This window comes from Natator depressus, chromosome 12, assembly GCF_965152275.1.
Source record: "Natator depressus isolate rNatDep1 chromosome 12, rNatDep2.hap1, whole genome shotgun sequence".
Taxonomy (NCBI): Eukaryota; Metazoa; Chordata; order Testudines; family Cheloniidae; genus Natator; species Natator depressus.
Genome location: NC_134245.1, coordinates 4,504,473 through 4,525,025, shown reverse-complemented (window position 1 = coordinate 4,525,025; position 20,553 = coordinate 4,504,473). Strand labels below are relative to the sequence as shown.

At 48.2% G+C, this 20,553-nt stretch overlaps 1 protein-coding gene across 3 annotated transcripts in view; it reads left to right on the top strand.

The window, feature by feature from the left end:
• The window catches only part of RANBP10 (RAN binding protein 10), a 168,472-nt gene that overhangs the window by 136,005 nt on the left and 11,914 nt on the right, over window positions 1–20,553 (top strand). For all 3 annotated transcript variants that reach the window (XM_074968389.1, XM_074968388.1, XM_074968390.1), the window contains 4 exons: window positions 2,285–2,307; window positions 11,224–11,408; window positions 16,716–16,828; window positions 19,325–19,433. In XM_074968389.1, coding sequence (XP_074824490.1) covers window positions 2,285–2,307; window positions 11,224–11,408; window positions 16,716–16,828; window positions 19,325–19,433 — 430 coding nt within the window. The remainder of the gene's footprint in view (window positions 1–2,284; window positions 2,308–11,223; window positions 11,409–16,715; window positions 16,829–19,324; window positions 19,434–20,553) is intronic.

Genomic DNA, 20,553 nt, shown 5'->3' with positions numbered 1-20,553 from the left:
AAACAGGAAATTCAAAAGTTCCCAGGGCTTTTACTGCCTACCTGGCTAGTGCATTGGACTTCAGAGTGTTCTCCAGAGCGGTCACAAGGGAGCATTCTGGGATAGCGCCCGGAGGCCAATATTATTGAGTTGCATCCACACTACCTGTAACCCGGAACTGCGATCTCGATTTTAGCGTGACTCCACTTGCCGAGGTGGAGTACAGAAATCGGAGTAAAGAACCCTTTAAATCGAAAAAACTGGTTTGGTCCTGTGGACAGAACCAGTTTTATTTTGAGTTAACTCGGCTAATTCCGAAATAACCGCGTACTGTAGACCAGGCCCAAGTCTGAGATGCAGTCTAGCACTTGTTATTGCAGCCAAGGTGGCTGGGGTTGCTCCTGTGAGGAGTGAAGGAGCTCTGTGGATGCTGGTGTAGTGGCAGCACAGAGAGGCATACACGCTCCTTCTATAGAGTTTGGGGCCAGAGAGCCTAGGAGATAGACGGGGGCGTATCCGGCAATGAATAGTCTTGTGAGGGGTTGTTTTACTCCTGGAGTTTTGTTAGTGGTGATTGGGGAAGAGTGTCCATGCATTTTGTCACTGCCCAACATGCTCCATGTGGAGGCAAGCAGTTAGGTGGAAACCAGCCCTTCTCCCAGGTGCTGTTGGTGTCCTTCAAGTCTAAGTACTAGCACGTGTTCTAGTGAGAGAGGACTTGAGTTGCTGCTGTATGTAAATAGTCTGTGTCTTTTGTTGGAGCCTGGAAGTAGTTAATATGTAGTGCAGATGCCTCATGGTCACCAGTCAGCACTGCCGTGCTCTCTACTCTGGGAGAAGTGGTTACCCTGTCAGCCCTCCTGCTTCTGGAAACACGTTTTACATGTTCTGCTCCCGAGATAGCTTGACTTGGTGACTTGGAGCTTTTGGTACTGTTCAGAACCTGTGGCTGAATAATCTTCTCATCCGTGCTTTAGCAAATATAAGAAACCTTTGTTTATATGTAATTTTTGCCTCTTTTCTGACTTGTCAGCTTGAAATTAAGAGAGAACCCATAAATCTTTTCACTTCTGTTATATTTGCAAATATCAGATTTGAAGTAGAGAGGTTATTTTACCTCTGTATTTGACACTGGTGCGACTGCTGCTGGAATCCTGTGTCCAGTTCTGTTGTCCGCAATTCAAGAAGGATGGTGATATATTGGAGGGGGTTCAGAGAAGAGCCATGAGAATGATTAAAGGATTAGCAAACCTGACTTATAGTGATAGACGTAAGGAGCTCAATCTATTTAGTTTAACAAAGAGAAGGTTAAGGGGTGACTTGATCACAATCTGTAGGTACCTACTTGGGTAACAATAATGGGCTCTTCAGTCTAGCAGAGAAAAGTCTAACACTATTCAGTGGCTAGTAGTTGAAGCTAGTCAAATTCAGACTGGAAATAAGATGTACACTTTTAACAGGTGAGAGTAATTAACCATTGGAACAGCTTACTAAGGGTTGTGGTGGAGTCTCCATCAGTGACAATTTTTAAATCAAGATGGATGTTTTTCTAAAAGATCTGCTCTGGGAATTATGTTGGGGCAGGTCTCTGGCCTGTGTTATATAGGAGGTAAGACTAGATAATCATAGTCCCTTCTGGCCTTGGAATCTACGAATGTGGAAGAGGAAGCTGAGCACTACCATTATCTCCATTGCTGCATATCTGAGAAACTGCTTCTGACTGCAGCCCTTCCTTAGTGCAAGGCCCAGTCCCTGGGAATTGTACAGGGAGTTTAATGCTCAACTCCACAGCTCTGGCTGGAAAGGAGAGGTAGCCTCAGGCCAGACCACAGCAATATTAAAGCACCACAGCTTCCAAATCAGAAATTTGTCTTGAACTGAAGCTTTACCCAGTGGCTTCTTAGTGGAGTCCTGCAGTGATGTGAGGGAGAAGCAAAGGAAAAGGGGGCTGCTTTTGTGAAGCTTAATGCACTAAAACTGATGGGAAAGAGAGTCTGAGAACACTCAGACTCTGATCTGAATCTTTGCCAAACCACAGGGTCCAGGTAGAGGGAGAAGGGGAGACTCTGTTAAATAAATGATGAAGTGAGCTGTAGCTCACGAAAGCTTATGCTCAAATAAATTTGTCAGTCTCTAAGGTGTCACAAGTACTCCTTTTCTTTTTGTTAAATAACAGGTCGCTAAGTCCAGGGCCAGAGCTGAGATTTACTGAAATGTAGTAACGTTTTGTAGCATGTTAAGTCTGTAGGCGCATGTGGGGAAAAATCCTTTGTCTTTTTAATTCTAATATTTTTTCCCCCCACAGGTATAGCCTTTACAGACCTCCCTGTAAGTACAACTATTTTCAGTATTTTAACTAGGGATGCAAGTGAAAGGGAGGGGGACAGTAACTGGGATGTGTGATGTCTTCTGTTTAATGCCATGTTAAAGGGGTAGCACATATTCCTGAATGATATATGTTTCCCGTCTGCCTCTGTTGCACTGGGATGAGAGTGCTCCCTTTTATGAGACTGCACAGTCTCATCGCCAGATGTGTGGTCTCTCACAAGATCCCCATTAAGAATAGTTACCGCTCCTGGAACTGCAGCATGAATTCCTGCTTTATTACACCTTAAATGGCTGTCTCCTAAGAGCAGCCTTGTCTGCAGGGAGCACTATGTAGTGTTCACTTGAGGCTCAGCGTATGATAATGCGCTTTAGCATCTCAAACCTTGTTAACAGAAAGCACACTTCCTTGTTTGATGTTACTGCTTCTAAACTCCCCTTGCTCCCATCCGAATGCTGCAGCAAAGGGTCTTTCCCTTTCCAAGGGAGCGATTAGGGATTGAGTGTCTGTCAGAAATGCTCAATTGTTCCTTCGTTTTTAGGTCCCCTTATCCGCCATCACCTAGGTACTCATTACAGCTCCGCTAGCTGTTGGCAAGCCCTGCACACACCCTCTGTAACCAGCCATAGGCAATGCTACTGCGAAGATGTGCTGAGCTCTGCTCTCTAGGGTTTGATAGTCACTTCTTGGCTCTGCCAGCCTGAAATGTGTCAAGCTGCTCTCAAATCAGGAGCTTCCACATGGCGTTGCACTTAACTGCGCCAGAGACAGTGAAAAGTAGTTGTGAGATTATAAGAAGATGGCTGCCTCAATGATTGCCAAGGAGTCCAAACTTTGTGGGCATCCTACATGAGCCAAAATTTTCTGCTTGCTCGTTGAATATGCTGTTCGTCTATAATGCTTCAAACATGCAGGTCAGGAAGGAATTTTCCTTCATGCGTATGGGCAGGGCCAGTGGGTTGTATTCCACTCTATCCTGAGATTGCAGGGAGTGTGGCTGGACTTCGGGCATTCTCCATGTACAGCAATAATAAGGTTAAATACTCCCCCTGCAGTCCTCAATAGATGTGCAGTTATATAGATAGGTTTCAGAATAGCAGCCGTGTTAGTCTGTATTCGCAAAAAGAAAAGGAGTACTTGTGGCACTTTAGAGACTAACCAATTTATTTGAGCATGAGCTTTCGTGAGCTACAGCTCACTTCATCGGATGCATTCAGTGGAAAATACAGTGAGGAGATTTATATACACACAGAACATGAAAAAATGGGTATAATACACACTGTAAGGAGAGTGATCACTTAAGATGAGCTATTACCAGCAGGAGAGCGGGGGGAGAAAACCTTTTGTAGTGATAATCAAGGTGGGCCATTTCCAGCAGTTAACAGGAACGTCGGAGGAGCAGTGAGGGGTGGGGGAAATAAACATGGGGAAATAGTTTTACTTTGTGTAATGAAACAAATTGACAGAGCCAGAAGAGTACCCAGAAGTCACCTACTACAGGACAGGCCCAACAAAGATAATAACAGAACGCCACTAGCCGTCACCTTCAGCCCCCAACTAAAACCTCTCCAATGCATCATCAAGGATCTACAACCTATCCTGAAGGACGACCCATCACTCTCACAGATCTTGGGAGACAGGCCAGTCCTTGCTTACAGACAGCCCCCCAACCTGAAGCAAATACTCACCAGCAACCACACACCACACAACAGAACCACTAACCCAGGAACCTATCCTTGCAACAAAGCCCATTGCCAACTGTGCCCACATATCAATTCAGGGGACACCATCATAGGGCTTAATCACATCAGCCACACTATCAGAGGCTCGTTCACCTGCACATCTACCAATGTGATATATGCCATCCTGTGCCAGCAATGCCCCTCTGCCATGTACATTGGCCAAACTGGACAGTCTCTACATAAAAGAATAAATGGACACAAATCAGACGTCAAGAATTATAACATTCATAAACCAGTCGGAGAACACTTCAATCTCTCTGGTCACTCGATTTCAGACCTAAAGGTCGCAATATTAGAACAAAAAGACTTCAAAAACAGTCTCCAACGAGAGACTGCTGAATTGGAATTAATTTGCAAACTGGATACAATTAACTTAGGCTTGAATAGAGACTGGGAGTGGATGGGTCATTACACAAAGTAAAACTATTTCCCCATGTTTATTTCCCCCACCCCCCAGTGCTCCTCGGAGGTTCCTGTTAACTGCTGGAAATGGCCCACCTTGATTATCACTACAAAAGGTCCCCCTTCCCACCCACCCCCCGCTCTCCTGCAGGTAATAGCTCATCTTAAGTGATCACTCTCCTTACAGTGTGTATGATACCCATTTTTTCATGTTCTGTGTGTATATAAATCTCCTCCTCCTTTTCCACTGAATGCATCCGATGAAGTGAGCTGTAGCTCACGAAAGCTTATGCTCAAATAAATTGGTTAGTCTCTAAGGTGTCACTAGTACTCCTTTTCTTTTAGTTATATAGATTAATGCCCGTGTTCAGCAAGGTGCAGCCTCGGTTCTGAGAGCTGCCTTTCAGTTTAGGCTCACAACTCTTAGGGTGTCAGCTGAACAAGTCCTGTGGTGACGCTCCAGAGTGTTCAGTACAATGTATGCAATAATGGCTAACAGTGAGGGTATTTCCTGGCCATTATTGCTCTTATAGGTCTAACAGAACATTTCCCTCTAGTCTTTTTGCCCTGGCACCCAGATCTCTGTGGTGCTGCTCATGTGATGTTTTGTGTACAGCATCGGTCTCTTCCAGGAAGCTAGTGCACAGGACAGGACCCAGTGGGAAAGCAGGACTTCGTTGTGAACACTGTTAGGGTTTGGCCTTGTGCATCTCACACTGTTGAGTACAAACAAGACTGGAAATGCTGCAGACAGCCAGTGTCGCTTTCTTCAATGTGTGAATGCACTGGCTCTTCCCACAGCCTCATACCACCAGTGCACCCAAGGCATGTCAGCCCCAGCGTGCCACGCTGTGTACTAGTGATATCTTCCCCTCTGCCTGGGCCTGTCCCCGCTCTTCAGCAGAGCGCTGAATGAAGGAATGGAGCGGTCCATGCTCCCACGCCATAGAGGTGCTGAGCATGTCACCAGAGACCCCAGTTCCTGCTTGGTAACTAGAGCAGAAGTGATTCTCACGCCCCCTTGGAAGCCCATTTGGCAGTGAAGTGTACACGTCCAATTATGGAGCTGGCAAGGGGCAGAGAAATGCTGTAGAGCCCAAGACTTTGTATCAGCGCTTCCTCAGGAGAGGCAAAGGAAAATGGGTTTCTCTCAGTCGGGGACTGACAGCAGGCAGGTCTTTCCCATCCAGGTCCTTCCTTCCTTCGCAGCCACAGACACCCGTGATGGCAGCAGGCTGCTGCTTGCAATTTGCTGTCTGGATGTTGTTTTATATCTGCTGACTGGTAGCTTGCCCGGACCTTCGACCTCACAGTCCCTGTGCTGCCAGCCTCATCCCCTGTCCTCCCTTTCCCATCCCAATTCATGCCCCACAAAGTCTCTTCTTCCTTCCTTCTCTCCCTCCCCCCACTCCCTTGCTCCTGTTTACTCACCACCTCCTGTTGTCCCCTTTCCCTAGCTCTCCCCAGAGTCAAACAAACAGAGATAACAGGCTGTCTGGCCTCTCTGCTGCTGCTTGATACCTTTCCCCACCCATTGCCTGGGTCTCTTCAGGGGCATAGACCACATCTTTCTCTGTTTCTTAAAACGGTGTCCAGGAGGTTTGGTCTCTGATCCTGACTGGTGCCCTTGGGTTGCACAGCAACATTAGGACTGATCAAGACACTTTTTAGGAATGATAGCAGACCTCGGATATCATAGTGCTTAGCATCAATACAGCTTCCAAGTGCTTTAGACCTTAGGTAATGTTTATGCATTAATATAGCAAGGGAGACTCGTTCAGATTAGTTGAAACACAATGTGCATTCATTGTAAGGTACGGCAAAGAGAACATAAAGTATAAAAGATGTTAAATATTAACTGCATTCTTCACATCCTTCACCAGGGCTGTGAAAACTCTGTTCTAGAAGTTTTGCTATAAAAGGGAATGAAAATAATGAAGCTCTTCAGAAATCTTAACTGAGTGAGCCTTGTAGGATCCAAGGGCCTCGGACCCTAATAGGGCTTGTCCTGTTCCCTTGAAATGGGATTTCTCTTTTGACCACACACACGGTGGTCTGATGTTCCTCTTGGGCACTGGGTGTACAGGTTTCCCCCTCCATTTGTGGCCTATTCTGCTTGAAGCAAATTTTCTAGAGAACACCAACAAGACAGGCAGTAAGCAGCACTTCCTTGACCAGTTGTAGGGAAGTTGTGGGGGCTGAATTCACATGTGGGGTGACTCTGACTTCAGTGAGCTTACACCAGGAATTTAAGTTGGTCCTTCAGCCCATTACCTGTCGGGGAACAGTTTCCTTACAGAGAGTTCAAAACCAATTTCTTTTCTTTTACTGTAAGGGTGGGCAACCTTTTATGTATCAGGAGCCACTGATGCACCGAAAAAAATCAATGGCGGGCCACACACCTGTTCAACTCACCTGCTCAGGGGGGCGCAGAGGCTTGGGGCTTCCCCTGCAGTGGGGTGAGCCGGCGCTCAAGGCTCCAGCCCCACGGAGGTGGCACCAAGACTCAGGGCTTCCCCCCTGCGGTGCGGGGAGCCGGTGCTCGCGGCTCCAGCCCTGCTGTGGGGCATCGAGGCTCAGGGCTTCCTGCCAGCAGCCCCGGGGAGCGATGAGGCTTGGGGCTTCCCTCTTGTGGCTCCAGCCCTGAGGGTGGGAAGCCCCGAGCTTCGGGCCCCTCACGGGGCTGGAGCTGCAAACGCTGGCTCGCCCTCTGCGCCCACCCCCTGGTGGGTGAGTTGAACATGTGTGGCCTGCAGGCTGGATGAAAATGAGCAAGGAGCTGGATCCGGCCTGCGGGCAGTAGGTTCCCCACCCCTGCTTTACTGGTATCAATGGGCCTTGGGTAAAATACACAGCCCCTAGCAGCACTGCTTATAGGTTAGGTGGTGAGTGCTGATTTTCCAATCTGAAGAAGTGTAAATGGAGACACTCTGCTCAAAAATTGCATTTCTCTGAAAATGTTTAGCTACATTAGACTGTTATCACTGAAAAGTTAGCCAGAAATGACTTCAACAGGGAACAGGTTTAAGTGAATAAAAAAAGAAGCCACTTTTAAAGTGAGTTGAGCATCCATGCAGGGGTTTGCATTGGTTTAACTAAATCCGTTTAAATTTAAACAGTGCAACTTTCTCATGCATCCAAGTCCAGACAGTGTCAGACAGTCTTGCCTTTCCTGAAAAGACCTGCATAAATATCAATGGGAGAGCAGAAAAGCCCTTGCATATTTTTCAGGGCATGTTTTTAATGTCAGGCAATACTGTTTAAAGGGGGCTATATTTTTAAGTGTTTAAATCAGGATTGGATGCTTTTCTGAACAATATGCTCTGGGGATTATTTGGGGGAAGTTCTATGGGCTGTGTTATACAGGCGATCAGGTTTGGTTCTGTCTGACCTCAGAATCTTTGAATATAGCAGAAATGGGAATTGTTTTAAAAATGTAGTCAGTTTAAAAAATTCGTATCGTCAGTACCCCTTTAATATCTGCCCCCAGTTATGCCTACGCCCTGATGAGAGTTGAGGCAGCCAGTTGTGCAAACAGGGTCCTAAAAGTGCAGATCAGCTCCACAAAGTGACCTGCTCCCTGTGTGCTGCAGAGTCCTATCTGCCATCTGCCAAAGGTTTTGGTAGTTTGACTTTCATTAACTTTGTAGATCCAGTACGTTTTCAGTGGGTGTGAAGCCAGGCTGCTCTCAGGGAAGATGATGGCCCCTTAATCGCTGTGCTAGGAACATGCAGAGAATGAGGCTGTGGGAGAGGAGACAGCAGCGAGGGGAGCTGTGTTAGGAAACTAAGTGGGGTCTGTGGACTGTGGAGCGCAGGAGGTAGACTGGGGGAGCAGGGGATGTGGCGTGACCGAGGGAAATATGAATGGAGAGAATGTTCAAGTGAATGCAGGAGGTAGGTGGGGAAGAGGAGACAGTGGGGGGAGCATTGAGGGAGAACGCAAGGCAGGATAGGCAGCTGCCCCCCTCGGTAGGGACGGGGTAGAATGGTAGCTCCCTGCACCCCGTAGGATCAGAGAGTGTAAGTGACGATTACTCCAATCAGCGAACAAGGAGGCTACGGTTTGTGTGCAAGAGAGGCTGCATTGTGACCACTCTCCAAGGGGGGACTGGCAGCTTCTGCTGACGGTGAAGAAATCTGAAGGAAAAACCACTGTGACATATTGTTTTTAATGGGTTGGGATTTTTTGGGTCTGACTTACGGCCTTGGGCTGGCCTTACTGAAACAGGTTGGAGGCCTGATGCAGAGACTGACAAGACGCTAATGTCTGTTGGAGGCTTTTCCTTATTGCCAGTTCTGTTTGAAGGGGAGGGGGATCTCTAACTCCGCTCCTTAAATATCACAATTCCTCCCTGTGCCATCTCCTCGCTGTGCTGTGGTGCACACGCATAGCAGCCCCTAGTGATAAGGCACTGAGTGGTGTGAGCTGCATCTGAATTAGCCCACCCACGTAACCCACCAGTTGTTCTTGCTCAGGGATATGATACAAAGGAGATGCTGAGTCAGTGATGCAGCCAGCTTCGTTTCCTCCTTTCCTTTCCCAGCCTGGGGGGGAGGAGAAGAGAAGGGGAGGAAATTAGTGTTATGTGGAGCAGCTGCTTCCACTTCGTTTTGGCATTTCAAACTCCAGAAACGTACAGTGCCAGCCGTTCATATCTCAGTCGACTCAACAGCAGCTAAATGCAGATCTTTTGGTCGAGAAAAGCATGCTCCAGTTCACTGAACTTGAAATGCCAGCTTTGCTGGGAGGTTCTTTGGGGAAGGGAGAAGTCGCACTGTTTCATCTGCCCAGCATACCTAGTGCTTTTGAAACCTTAGAGCAGAAGGAAAGGGTCCAAAGGAGTTCTTCAGTCACAGAATCCAGTGAGGTTGCTTAGCTGTGGAGAGTGAAGCCTGGACCATCAGGCTGCTCTCAGGCACTGACATTACCTTGGGACAGATCCCTAGCCGTGTCCAGAGAGGTGTCGCACCAGCATCTACTGCTGTTCTGTTTTATTATATCTCACATGGCAGCTGGAAAGTGTGGCCCACCATTTAGCACTCACTAACAAGCGCATGAAACTAAACAAGCCAGAGTTCTGGCTCTTCCTCTCTCTGTGACCGGGCAGATTTCAGGAGCCTCGAAGTGGCAAGTAAGCAGTGTGGCCATCTCTCGGAAATTCCACTCTGCCTTTATTCCTTTTAACTCATAACAGGAGGTGGCATCCCTGGCTCCAGCATAGGCTCCCATATGGTCAGGTTGGAAGGAACTGCTTGGCACGTGTCGTCCAGTGTCATATATCAAAGAGAGGACCCGTGGCCATCTCTGCAATAAAGTTCTCACCTATCCTTGAACTTTTCTGACTGTCCCTAGTTACTGAGCTGTGTTTCTCTGTGTGATAGCACTCGGGCAGGAAGTTCAGTTTTTCCCTTAGGAACTTGGGCCCATTTTGCTCCTTGTTTTACCATGATGGGGCCCTAATGTGAATAGTTAGCTACAAGGCAACAGAATAAAGCAGAGAGATATTTACTGTCAGTGGTTCCCAAACCGCGGGCCTCAGATCACCACTGGTTCCTGGCTCACTTGCTGCTGGTCTATGGACAGTGGTCTGGTCACATGATGCCACCTTTGCCCCTTGTTTCCAGTGACTGTATCACACTGACTCCTCCTAGCTTCCTGCCTAAACGATTGCTGTAGGTGCCCCATGGATGTGATCATGAACAGGAGAAGTGGCCAGGAGACTCTCTAAGATGTCGTCCACACAATGAAATATTTGGCGAGCCCTTGCTCTGTGTGTCGTCTCCCCTCATTCTTCCACATGCCATGGACACTGGATACCTCACAGCACCATTTTGAGAATCTCCAAAGGTTTTGATTGGGTCAGGATTGGTATGGGGCTAACTTAAATGGCATTCATTTGCTTGTACTGTGTACAGTGACCATCACCCAAACTTGAATCACATCGTCTCAACCCTCCAGGAGCTCTGAATGATGTGTTGGTTGATGTTTGGAGAGACTGTCACATTGGCACAGCCACTTGGAAATGAAATTGAACCCAGGTAGTGAACTTGCTGGTTTGGTTGGCATCATTGGCGAGCTGAGTCAACTACAGGACCCTCTTACTACCCCACCTGCTGTGCTGGACAGCCCTTGTCGCGGGGCTGATTGAGGGGGTCCTGCATCCTTCCCCTTTTGCCCAGAGGTGCAAGATGTTTGGATAGCAGCTATCTGTCAGGGTGTGGGGAAATGAAGGTGAAAGGGTTCCCTAGAACAGAGAGCTGGAGAGCCTGTCTGGACCAGGTCTAGTCTAGTTGGGTTAGTTGTGGTAAAGGGGAGTCCTCCTCCAAGATGCTAGCATGGGAGCTCTCCCATCTGTTGGGTAACTTGTAGTCACCTTACTAATGCAAACACTTGTCTTTCAGTCTTTGTAACTGTCCCGGCTCCTGCATTGTGGTAGAGATCACACAACCCTCTGGAAGAATAGATTGACAGGTCACACATGCTAGTTGTGACATAGATCTCAGTCCTTCGGGAAGGCAGCCCAATGCGCTGGTTTCATGCCACGCCTTTTCGAGCAGCAGGAACTGGGCTCTTGAGCCTGGAGGCTGTCACCAACCTAGAGCAGCCACAGTTGCCTCTTGCCCCTTTTATTACAAGTCATGGTTTTAAAAACTAGCTTCCCCTACCCTTGGAGCCCATCCCTGAGGGCCAGAGACAAACCCATGTGCTCCTCTCGGAGCCCATGGGAAAGGGTTGGGAAGCATTAATGTGACTTTCTTTCTTTTTTGCAGTCAAATCTCTATCCCACTGTGGGGCTGCAGACACCAGGAGAAATCGTAGACGCCAACTTCGGGCAGCAGCCGTTCGTGTTTGACATTGAGGACTACATGAGGGAGTGGCGAGCAAAGATTCAGGGCACCATTAAGCGGTTTCCCATAGGAGACAGACTAGGCGAGTGGCAAGCAATGCTGCAGAAGTGAGTCTCTGCTGCAGTCTTTTTTTCTTCTACTTTTCTTGGCTTAGATGTAGCACCTGTCTGACAGATACTGCAGAATGAGCAATGGTAACGTGAATTCTGTTGTGCTCCCTTACACTGTGTGACGATACTTTGTGCCACAGTCCAGGGAGGCCGTCTTAGTGTTTAGAGGCAGGCTCTTGAAAGCATCACTAAGCGTTCTCCTGGTGAAGATCCGAAACCTGATCTGCCATTCCTGCCCTGCTCAGGATGAAACCCTTTTCCGCTCCGATCTTTAGGAGATATGTCAGGGTGAGAAGATTAAGGGATTGGTGTAAACAGAGTTGAAGGCCTTCTCTACACTTAAAACTTAAGTCAACGTCACTGTGGTGCTCAAGGGTGGGAAAAAGCCACACCCCTGAGTGCTGGAGCTAATCTGATCAATCCCACAGTGTAGGCACAGCTAGGTTGATGGCAGCATGCTTAGGTGTGGGTGCACTAAAAAGCTAGGTTGACCTTAACTGAATGTTAGCTGTAGCATTTCAAGTGCAGACAAGCTTCTGTCAGGTAGGTAGGCGGTGTTCCTACAGTGATGGGAAAACCCCTTCCATCGTCATAGGCTGCGTCTGCACCTCAGGGTTATGCCAGCTTAGCTACAGGGCCATAGCTGCTATGCCCCTCCAGCCGCTGTAGGGTAGACATGGCTTAATTCAGCCCTTTGGAGACACAACTCTTAAGGGAACTCATGGAGTCCACATCAGCTAGGCACTCGGGATTGTTTCTTTGGTGCTTTTCCTGAAGGCCTCTACAAGCCTCACTTTTAGTCTTGTGCCCATGAACAGGGCAAAACTTGGCTCCTCTTGAGGCAGCCAGCCCTCCCTCTCCTCCCCCGCAGTCAGTTGCAGGGTCATTAGCGAATGCATAATGCAAGTTTGCCCTCATTTGCTGCGTAATTGGGCTCCAAAGACTAAGCTGCCATTCTTCTTAAAAGTGTCTGGTCCTTCTGGCTCTGAAATGAGCCCTTCAAAGGTGGACAATGTCTGCCTGAGTCTGCAGACATCCTGAAATGACAGCACTGAGGGGTGTGAACTGTCTCAATGGGCTGTTTGAAACTTAATGACCATTTACATGCCAATATTTGCTTCACTGCTGATGGTTTTGGTAAAACATCATGCTGATGTGCTTATCCAGATGTGTGGCTCTAAGCAGCAAGTTACAGACATGGTATGTTGGGACAGCTGTGAAGAGCTATTCATAGAGAATAGAAAATGAATTCCATTCCCTTTCCCACTCTGAGTGCGGGCAGGAGAGGGAAGGAGGAGATGCTTTCAATATGGAGGAGATGATGTCTCTACTGCTTCCTGGGGGCCAGGAGCCCAAACAGCCTTCCACATTTTCTCAGTGCCACAGGCTCCAATTTGCCCCTCACCTGGGAATCCACCTCCTGTTTTCCCCAGGACAGTGTGCTCGGGACAGTTACGTGGTGCCAATGCAAAATCTGCAGCATACTGAAAATTGTAAAATGAGAAATGTATTGAATTTAGTAACAGAGATCACAGGAGCTCCTGTACTGGTTAGGAGTGGGCAGTGGGCGGGAGGGCTGGGCATGGTGACATGAGAGGTCCTGGGGGGCAGTGACACGTGAGGGAGGGGTAATTTGGGTGTCATGTGCCACACAAGACATGGAGCCTTGTCAGAAAGGAATGCTGGCCTAGTCCTCCTTGCAGGGGGGCAGAGTGCTCTGTGGCTGTTTTCTCCAGGTCCCTTCCAGTCCAGGAACAAAGGAGCTGGAGTCCTGAGCTCCGGACATGTAATAAACTCGCCACCTCATGGAAATACGAGTACCTCCTCCGTGGAGAGGGCTAACCAGGGATCAGCTGAGGGCATTGGGGAGTCAGGCCACGTCTACGCTGGGAATGCTTTGGAATAGTGGTGTACCATGCTGGCACAGCGCTGCTCGACTGAACACAGCTATACTGGCCAAGTACAACCACCCCTTCTGACTACAACAAGCCACACCAGTAAAAGCACAGCTCTGGCAGTACGGCTGTGTCCACCCTAGGGACTTCTGCTGGCACAGCTGTATTGGTCAGAGATCACACCTCATAGCACCCCTGAGCGACAGCTACGCAACCAGACATCTGTAGTGCCAATAGGCATGCTTTGTAATTTCAGTAGCTGCTGTTTGGTCTGAGAGCAGCCCACCAAAACAAGCCAACAGGATGTGGTCTGTCCTCCAGGAACTGATCAGAAATGTGGGTGTCCTGCAGAACTGACCCCCACGTATCAGGTCCACATGACCCCACGTATCAGAGTCCAAAAAACACTCTGTGCCCTGAACTCCTGGGTATTACATTCTGAAAGGCACGTACGGAGACAATGTGGTCCAGGGGAATTGACTGGATTGGGCACATGTCCGCAAGGTGAATGATCACCTGTGCTTGGAGAAGGAAGCTTGGTGTGGCAGCGTTCCTGAAAGGGAGTTCTCCAGCTGTAAGGGACACCTCCCCCTCTCCCACCACATACACCAGTTTTCACTTGTAAGAGTGGTTGATAAAGGGATGCAGCCACTAGCAAGGGCTGCATATTGATAAATAATTCTTCCTTCACGTTATTCTGATCCCCTGGTGTCCATGCTGACTGATTTTAGCCACTGCCATGGAGAATCTAAAATAGCGTGAAATGTAGCTGAGCTGGTGTGGCTGGCAGAGAGAGATGTGTAGGATCTCAACACTGGTAATGCACCTGAAGTGTGCCTGATGGCATCTCGACAGAAACCAGAGGTACAAGACAGCAGAGGAAGGAAGCAAGCCTGGATGAGCCAGAAAAGCCCCCAGCACTGCAGGCTGTACCCAAGTGCGCTCCATGCTTGTGCTCTGAGCACTCACTTTAAGGCGCATAGCCCCTACCTGTAGTGTTTCTGTAAGTTCTGTGTCTACAGTCCCACCAGCACGCTTGGCTTTGGGGATGTTTATCAGTCTGGCACCAAAGACAAGACCTGGTCTAGCCTGGGACTGTGAAGATCATTAGCTTTGCCTTGCCTTAACATGAAAGCAGCCTGCCAGAGCAGCCAACAGCAGTTTATTTTGAGACCATGTAGCACGTTCCTCAGAGGAGCAACATCTCTCAAACATTTCAGGAGCTGTTCCTGGTTGGACATGTGGCACTCAGCTAGCCAGTGCAGAGCATTGTATTGCGGTAAATATGCAAGGCATCTGACCCGTGAGTTGGTGCTGGTAGTAAACTAGTACAAAGGACAGGGTACTGCACTGGTCAGTTGACGGGGTGGTTGCTGAGAGGCTGTGACGCCAAGGACAGAAATATAAGAATGCGGGGCAGCTCTGATTTCATTTAGCTGTATAGTGCAGTTTAAATACCTATGGTAAGGAGTTAGATAGCTCTGGCTATTGAATTCAACTTAACAGAAAGCCAGCCCAGTTCTTAGCTCCCATCCACTTGCCGTGTTCTTAGCATTTCAGCCGTAGTCTAACTTGGCCATCTTAATGAGAGATGTTTGCTGTTATGTCCCAGGTTACTAGACATTCGAGCTTTTATTGATCCTGTCTGCACTGCACTGCAGTCATTACACTTCCCGAGCCCGGGGCTCTGTGTAAAGTATGGGATGGGTTCAACAGACACAGTCATCTTGGTTGTTCCAAACTTCTGATCAGGAATCCGAAAGGGTTAAGCCCATGATGTTATGCTACCAGACCAGCCTCTTGGGCTATTCTGTGCCAGAATTGCAGCATGTAAACTCACTCTATTTCTGACTTTAATCATGAGACACTCAGTCACACATATGCTGCAAACTGTCTTCCAAAATTTTAGCATGAAATGATTCAAGCTTCTGCAGTGGCACCAGGACTGTCTTTACAAGCTTTTCAGACAGTTTGGTGGTAACTACTGCCATTTGTTTCCAGTGTGGCTATGTCTCTGTATTGCCTTGCTGTAGTGAAGAGGTTCCCAGATAGGGAACCCAAAGATTGGCTGTTGAAAGAGCTATTAAAAATAGACAAAAATTCTTTGGGTTGCAGCTCATTCACTTGGAGTTTGCCTTTGGGCGCAAAAGATGGCCAGAAAGCTGGCCCCAGAGAGAGGCTGGCTGGCTGTGAAGAGGGATGGCTGGTCAGCACCTTCTGCAGTGCATACCAAGCAGGCTGGTGTTACAGTACTGTGTGTGGTTGTGACAAGGAGGATCCTGGCGAGTGCTCGCTTGCCCTCTAATAGCAGTGAATGGAATCCAGTCTCAGAGCAACTCACTGGGCAGTTTTTTAAAATAATAAAGCTGTTAATCCCATCTGAACTGCAAATGTGTTGCTGTCTCCCAAAAATATTTCTGTCCTATAGAGAGAGTCATCAGTTTGAAAATCCATTCTGGCCCTGTCTCCTTGGTCAGTCTTAATCAGCAGCCAGCTTGGTGGAGAAGCTATTTCCAAGCCAGTTTCCAGGCCACCATTTAAGGTGTTGATGAAGTCTACATAGCACTAACATTTAAATGACAGAGACAATGAGAAGGCGCAAGATGGATTCAACAAGGAAAGGTCCCTGCTGTCACTGGGGAAATATATTTCTACTGCGTATATTGTCTGACATCACAGTGAAAATATTTGTTTTTACTTCCAACGTTTAAGGATGAAAACGTAATTCAGAAATCAGTAATGCATGTGCTAAATAAGTGCTCAAATTTTGACTGTATGGTAAATCACTTGTTAGTGTCTGGGAGTAATATAAATATGAAGGCATCCATTCAATTATCTGTTGCGTTGTTGAAAAAAGCATTTAATGATCAGAACTCAGGACACCTGTCACTCAACTTCTCGATGTCTTGGTTTTTCTGTCTGTAAAATGCCGATCCTGGTCTGCTTCCAAGGAGACTGAGGCTAAATTAATTAGTTTGTAAACTGCTTTGAGATCTTCGTACAGAAAATGCTGAGATAGTAAAGATCAAAACAAAGCAAAAGCTCTTATGGTCCTGAATGGCTTGTAGCATTGGTAATGGAATGTGGAATCTTTCCCTTTTGGGTCACATGTCCATGTCCAGCCCAGGTCGATTATAATAAGATAGATATATCTGATGTCTTGATGTCTGTTTTTAGACGATTTTGGGGGCCTCAGCCCAATTCCCAGTGGACAGGGGTTTATGTTGCAGTTAGCACTGATTGGGCCCCGGGAGCAAGACACTGGTTGTGTTCCAGCAGGGGCTGAGCTGAGTAGCTTTCCCTGATGCTGAAACTGCAACAGACCTGTGTTGATTTCCCTCCCCTCCTTCCTGTGGTTCCTCTGTTTTAGTGATGCATGTCATGCTGTTTTTATTTTCTTATTTCCTAGTATGGTGTCTTCCTACCTGGTTCATCATGGGTACTGTGCAACAGCGACGGCCTTTGCCAGAGTGACAGAAACCACAATCCAGGAAGAACAGACCTCCATAAAGAACAGGCAAAGTAAGACTCCGTAGAGCACTCTTCTTCCTTAGGTTCCATCTCCAAGTCACAGCTCTTCCCTTCCCATCTCTCTCCTTCACCTCTTAGGCTCCTATCCTTGCAAACTCATGGCCTAGCAGCTTGGCACATCAGGATAAGAGTTGCTCCAGGGCAGGAGGTACTTTCTTGGAGATGGGGCCCAGTTCTGGAACAATGTAGCTGATTACCTCTGCTGTTAAAGAGCTGATCTCCCCTAACATTTGCACTGAGACCCCAGAGATATCTTTAATTTGGGGCTTTAGATTCCTGCTGGCAGCAGTCTCGTTAACTTGATTCTGAGGGCTGGGGGCCGTAGAGGCCTTAATACATCTGCCTGGTTTTACTGTGGCACCCATTACAAAGGAATCAAGCCAAACCCTGGTCAAATTCATTTCATGTTTTCTGCTTATGAAGGGCTTTGCAGTGAGCAGAGCTGGGTAGAGAGCAATGCACCACACCTGTCTGCTTTGCCTGCTACATCAGCTAATAGAATCATAGACTATCAGGGTTGGAAGGGACCTCAGGAGGTCATCTAGTCCAACCCCCTGCTCAAAGCAGGACCAATCCCCAATTTTTGCCCCAGATCCCTAAATGGCCCCCTCAAGGATTGAACTCACAACCCTGGGTTTAGCAGGCCACATCTCAAACCACTGAGCTATCCTTCCCCCCTTCACCTCTTAATGTCCAGGCCACCAGCTTCCACAGGCATGAAATGTGCTGCTTTGTTTTCTTTGAGCCATTCTAATGAACTTGCTCGTGGAAAAATACATCTTTGAAGAGAACCCTCCCTGGATCCAGAGAACTGGATTACTAAGGACTTGGAGAGCAGTTGGAATGCAATCTTTAGAATCCCCCTGATTTTTTTTTTTTTTTTTTACAGAATCGCAGAGCATTGGGTCCAGTCTCGCATCTTTTTCCATCTTCTCCTGGCTGATTTCCATTTTCATCCCCTGATGCTCTGCTGTTCTGTCCTCTGCTGCATGTGCCTCCTTCCTCCTTGTGATCTGTCTCCCACGCGGCTATTATGTCATGTCACACCTATGTTACATTCCTCTGTAGTTGTCTGGAACACACATTTCTTATACACGCTCAATGAGTGTTCAGGCTGGAAGAATCCTCTGCCCAGCAGCCTGGGATGACCTGCAGTTGCTGCCCAGCGCTGCACCTCCCTCCAGAATGCCCATGCAAGGATTATGACTGTCCACTTCTCTGCTGACAGGCCACATCTAGAGCAGCAAAGCAGAAACAGCTTGAAATGGACAGCACTCTGCCCTGCTGCCACTTTGATGGGAGAGGGAAGAGGCTGCAAAGCAGGAGAGCTTTTTGTAGATTTCAAGCTGCTTTGATGTCATTGATTTTATTAGTACATGGGTTGTCTGCCCAACCTGATGGGGATATCTGATGTGGGGTAGTACTGCTACAGTCATCTGTGGGAAAGGAGACTAAACAGGAAGTGTGTTAGAGAAGGAGATGTCTCTGTGTCCCGGTGAAACTGAGACAGATTAAAATGGGCTCTGTAAGATACAGGCAAATCAAGAGAGGAACAACACAGATAGGGAGACAGAAATAGAATCGAAGGAGGAGAAGCATCAAAGGCAGAGAGAAACCAGTGAAAGCCTGCAAACCAGTAAAGCAAGAGAGGGGGAAAGAAAGGCAGTGAAGAAACTGCTGGCTGGTGTGTGACCACAAGCGTGGTAACCTGGCGCTCATAGAGTCACAGAATATCAGGGTTGGAAGGGATCTCAGGAGGTCATCTAGTCCAACCCCCTGCTCAAAGCAGGGCCAATCCCCAATTTTTGCCCCAGATCCCTATATGGCCCCCTCAAGGATTGAACTCACAACCCTGGGTTTAGCAGGCCAATGCTCAAACCACCGAGCTATCCCTCCGCCCACTGAGCTATCCCACCGCTCCTGCTTTGTATCCCTGAATCTTTTAAAACGTCCAGATTGTCAGGTTTGAACCAGTTTAGTCTTCATTGTTCCTGGAACCAGCTTCCTGAGATCTTGGTGTGCAGCTGATTTGGGATTGTGCCTCTGTAGAGAGAACGCAGAATGGTCCAGGCCCTTGTTTCCCCCAGCAGCCTGATGGGCCCTGACCAGGCTGCCATTCCCTGCTTAACTTCAGTAGCTTGCTAATGTTCTGAATAAAAGAAGCCTTTGGTTAAGGCTCAGCACCCCACCCCTTCACTTAGGAAGTTACAGGCGCACAATGCACATCCCTTGTATCTCCCACTGGTTCTCCAGCAACTCCTGATATTTCTGAGGTATCAACAAATCCCCTGCCTGTCCTCTCAGGCTTTCTTTCGGTGCACAAATGGCATAAGCTCAGCTCTACCTAGACCCTTTGCGGGTGACCATTGGAGATGTGTCTCTGGGGGTATGAGGGATCTGTGGGGGCTCCGTGTGTCATCTCAGTGAGCACAGTACCTGCTGTCACTGGGCTTTCCTTGGTGCCAATAGATCTCCTCTCGCTTGCAGGAATACAGAAGCTAGTCTTAGCAGGCAGAGTGGGAGAGGCTATAGAGGCCACGCAGCAGCTCTACCCTGGCCTCCTAGAACACAACCCTAACCTGCTCTTCATGTTAAAGTAAGTATGTTTAGCTTTGTGCTGGGAGATGCCACTGGAAAGTCTACAGAGCCGAACCAGGCAGTCCACAGGCCTCACTGTGTTAGGAACCAACATAGTTCTTAATTCAGGCAGATTGAGGCCGCTGTTAAGAGCGGTTACCCTGTGAGCAAGGTGGGAAGAAACGCTGGCTACGCTTGTTAGCGCTGCTCAGGATCCGTAGCTGTTGCTGGTCAGGCTTTGCCATGTCCTGTCAACTACAGAGGGGCGAACTAGGCACCTTGCTGGCCTGACCCGTTCTGCCTGTCCCACAGAGATCCCCTCCACCTGAGCAAAATGCCAGGTCTGGGGAAAGCGCTGCGGCCATGCGGAAGTGGTGCGGATTCCTACCCCGGTGTATTACCACTGCCTTTGGTCTTCCCAGTCCGTCCTGTTGTTCAGGCAACATGAACGTGGTAAAGTTCGGTTCATCCCCACTTACAGCCTGCTGAGAAGTGTGGGCGCGGCTGTGGGGATTCTTAGAAAGAAGCTGGTGTGGAAAAAGGTGGAGTTAAAGCAGAGACAAAGGGAAAGTAGGAATTGGGGGGTGTGTGTGTTGGTGTCCTGAGTCATTCAGGGCTGGTTCATGTGTCCTCTTACTCTCTGCTTACCCTAGGATATGGAGTATCTGTCAGCTCCCAGTAGAGCGGAGTGGAGAGCTAGGCCTTTGCCAGCCTTTCTCTGTAGATGAGTGTTTTTACCTTATATTGTTTTCTCTTTTGTAGTGGCCCCCAGCATAGGTTGATTGGACGGTGTGGGAGGTGCGAAGTTCGGTGCACGCTCTAGAGTAACCATTTGTTGCCATGGACAGCACAGTGGAAATCACCTTTTCACCCTTGGGCTTAGAGAGAATACCTGTGATGCGAAGAACATTAGCCATGCAGTGCGATATACCCCCAGTTCCTTGGCTTGCACTCCCTGTGTGAATTCTGGTGGGTTCAGATCAGTGCAGACATTTAAACAGTTGGTTAACTAGCAGGAATAGTGTCTGAGCACTCAAAGTTACCTTGCCCCAGGAGTAGAATGTCATAATTGCTCCCGCTGTTTGGAATCAGTGCCTCATCCCCCTCCCCCTGCCCCCCCCACCCCCAATCCTGTGGTA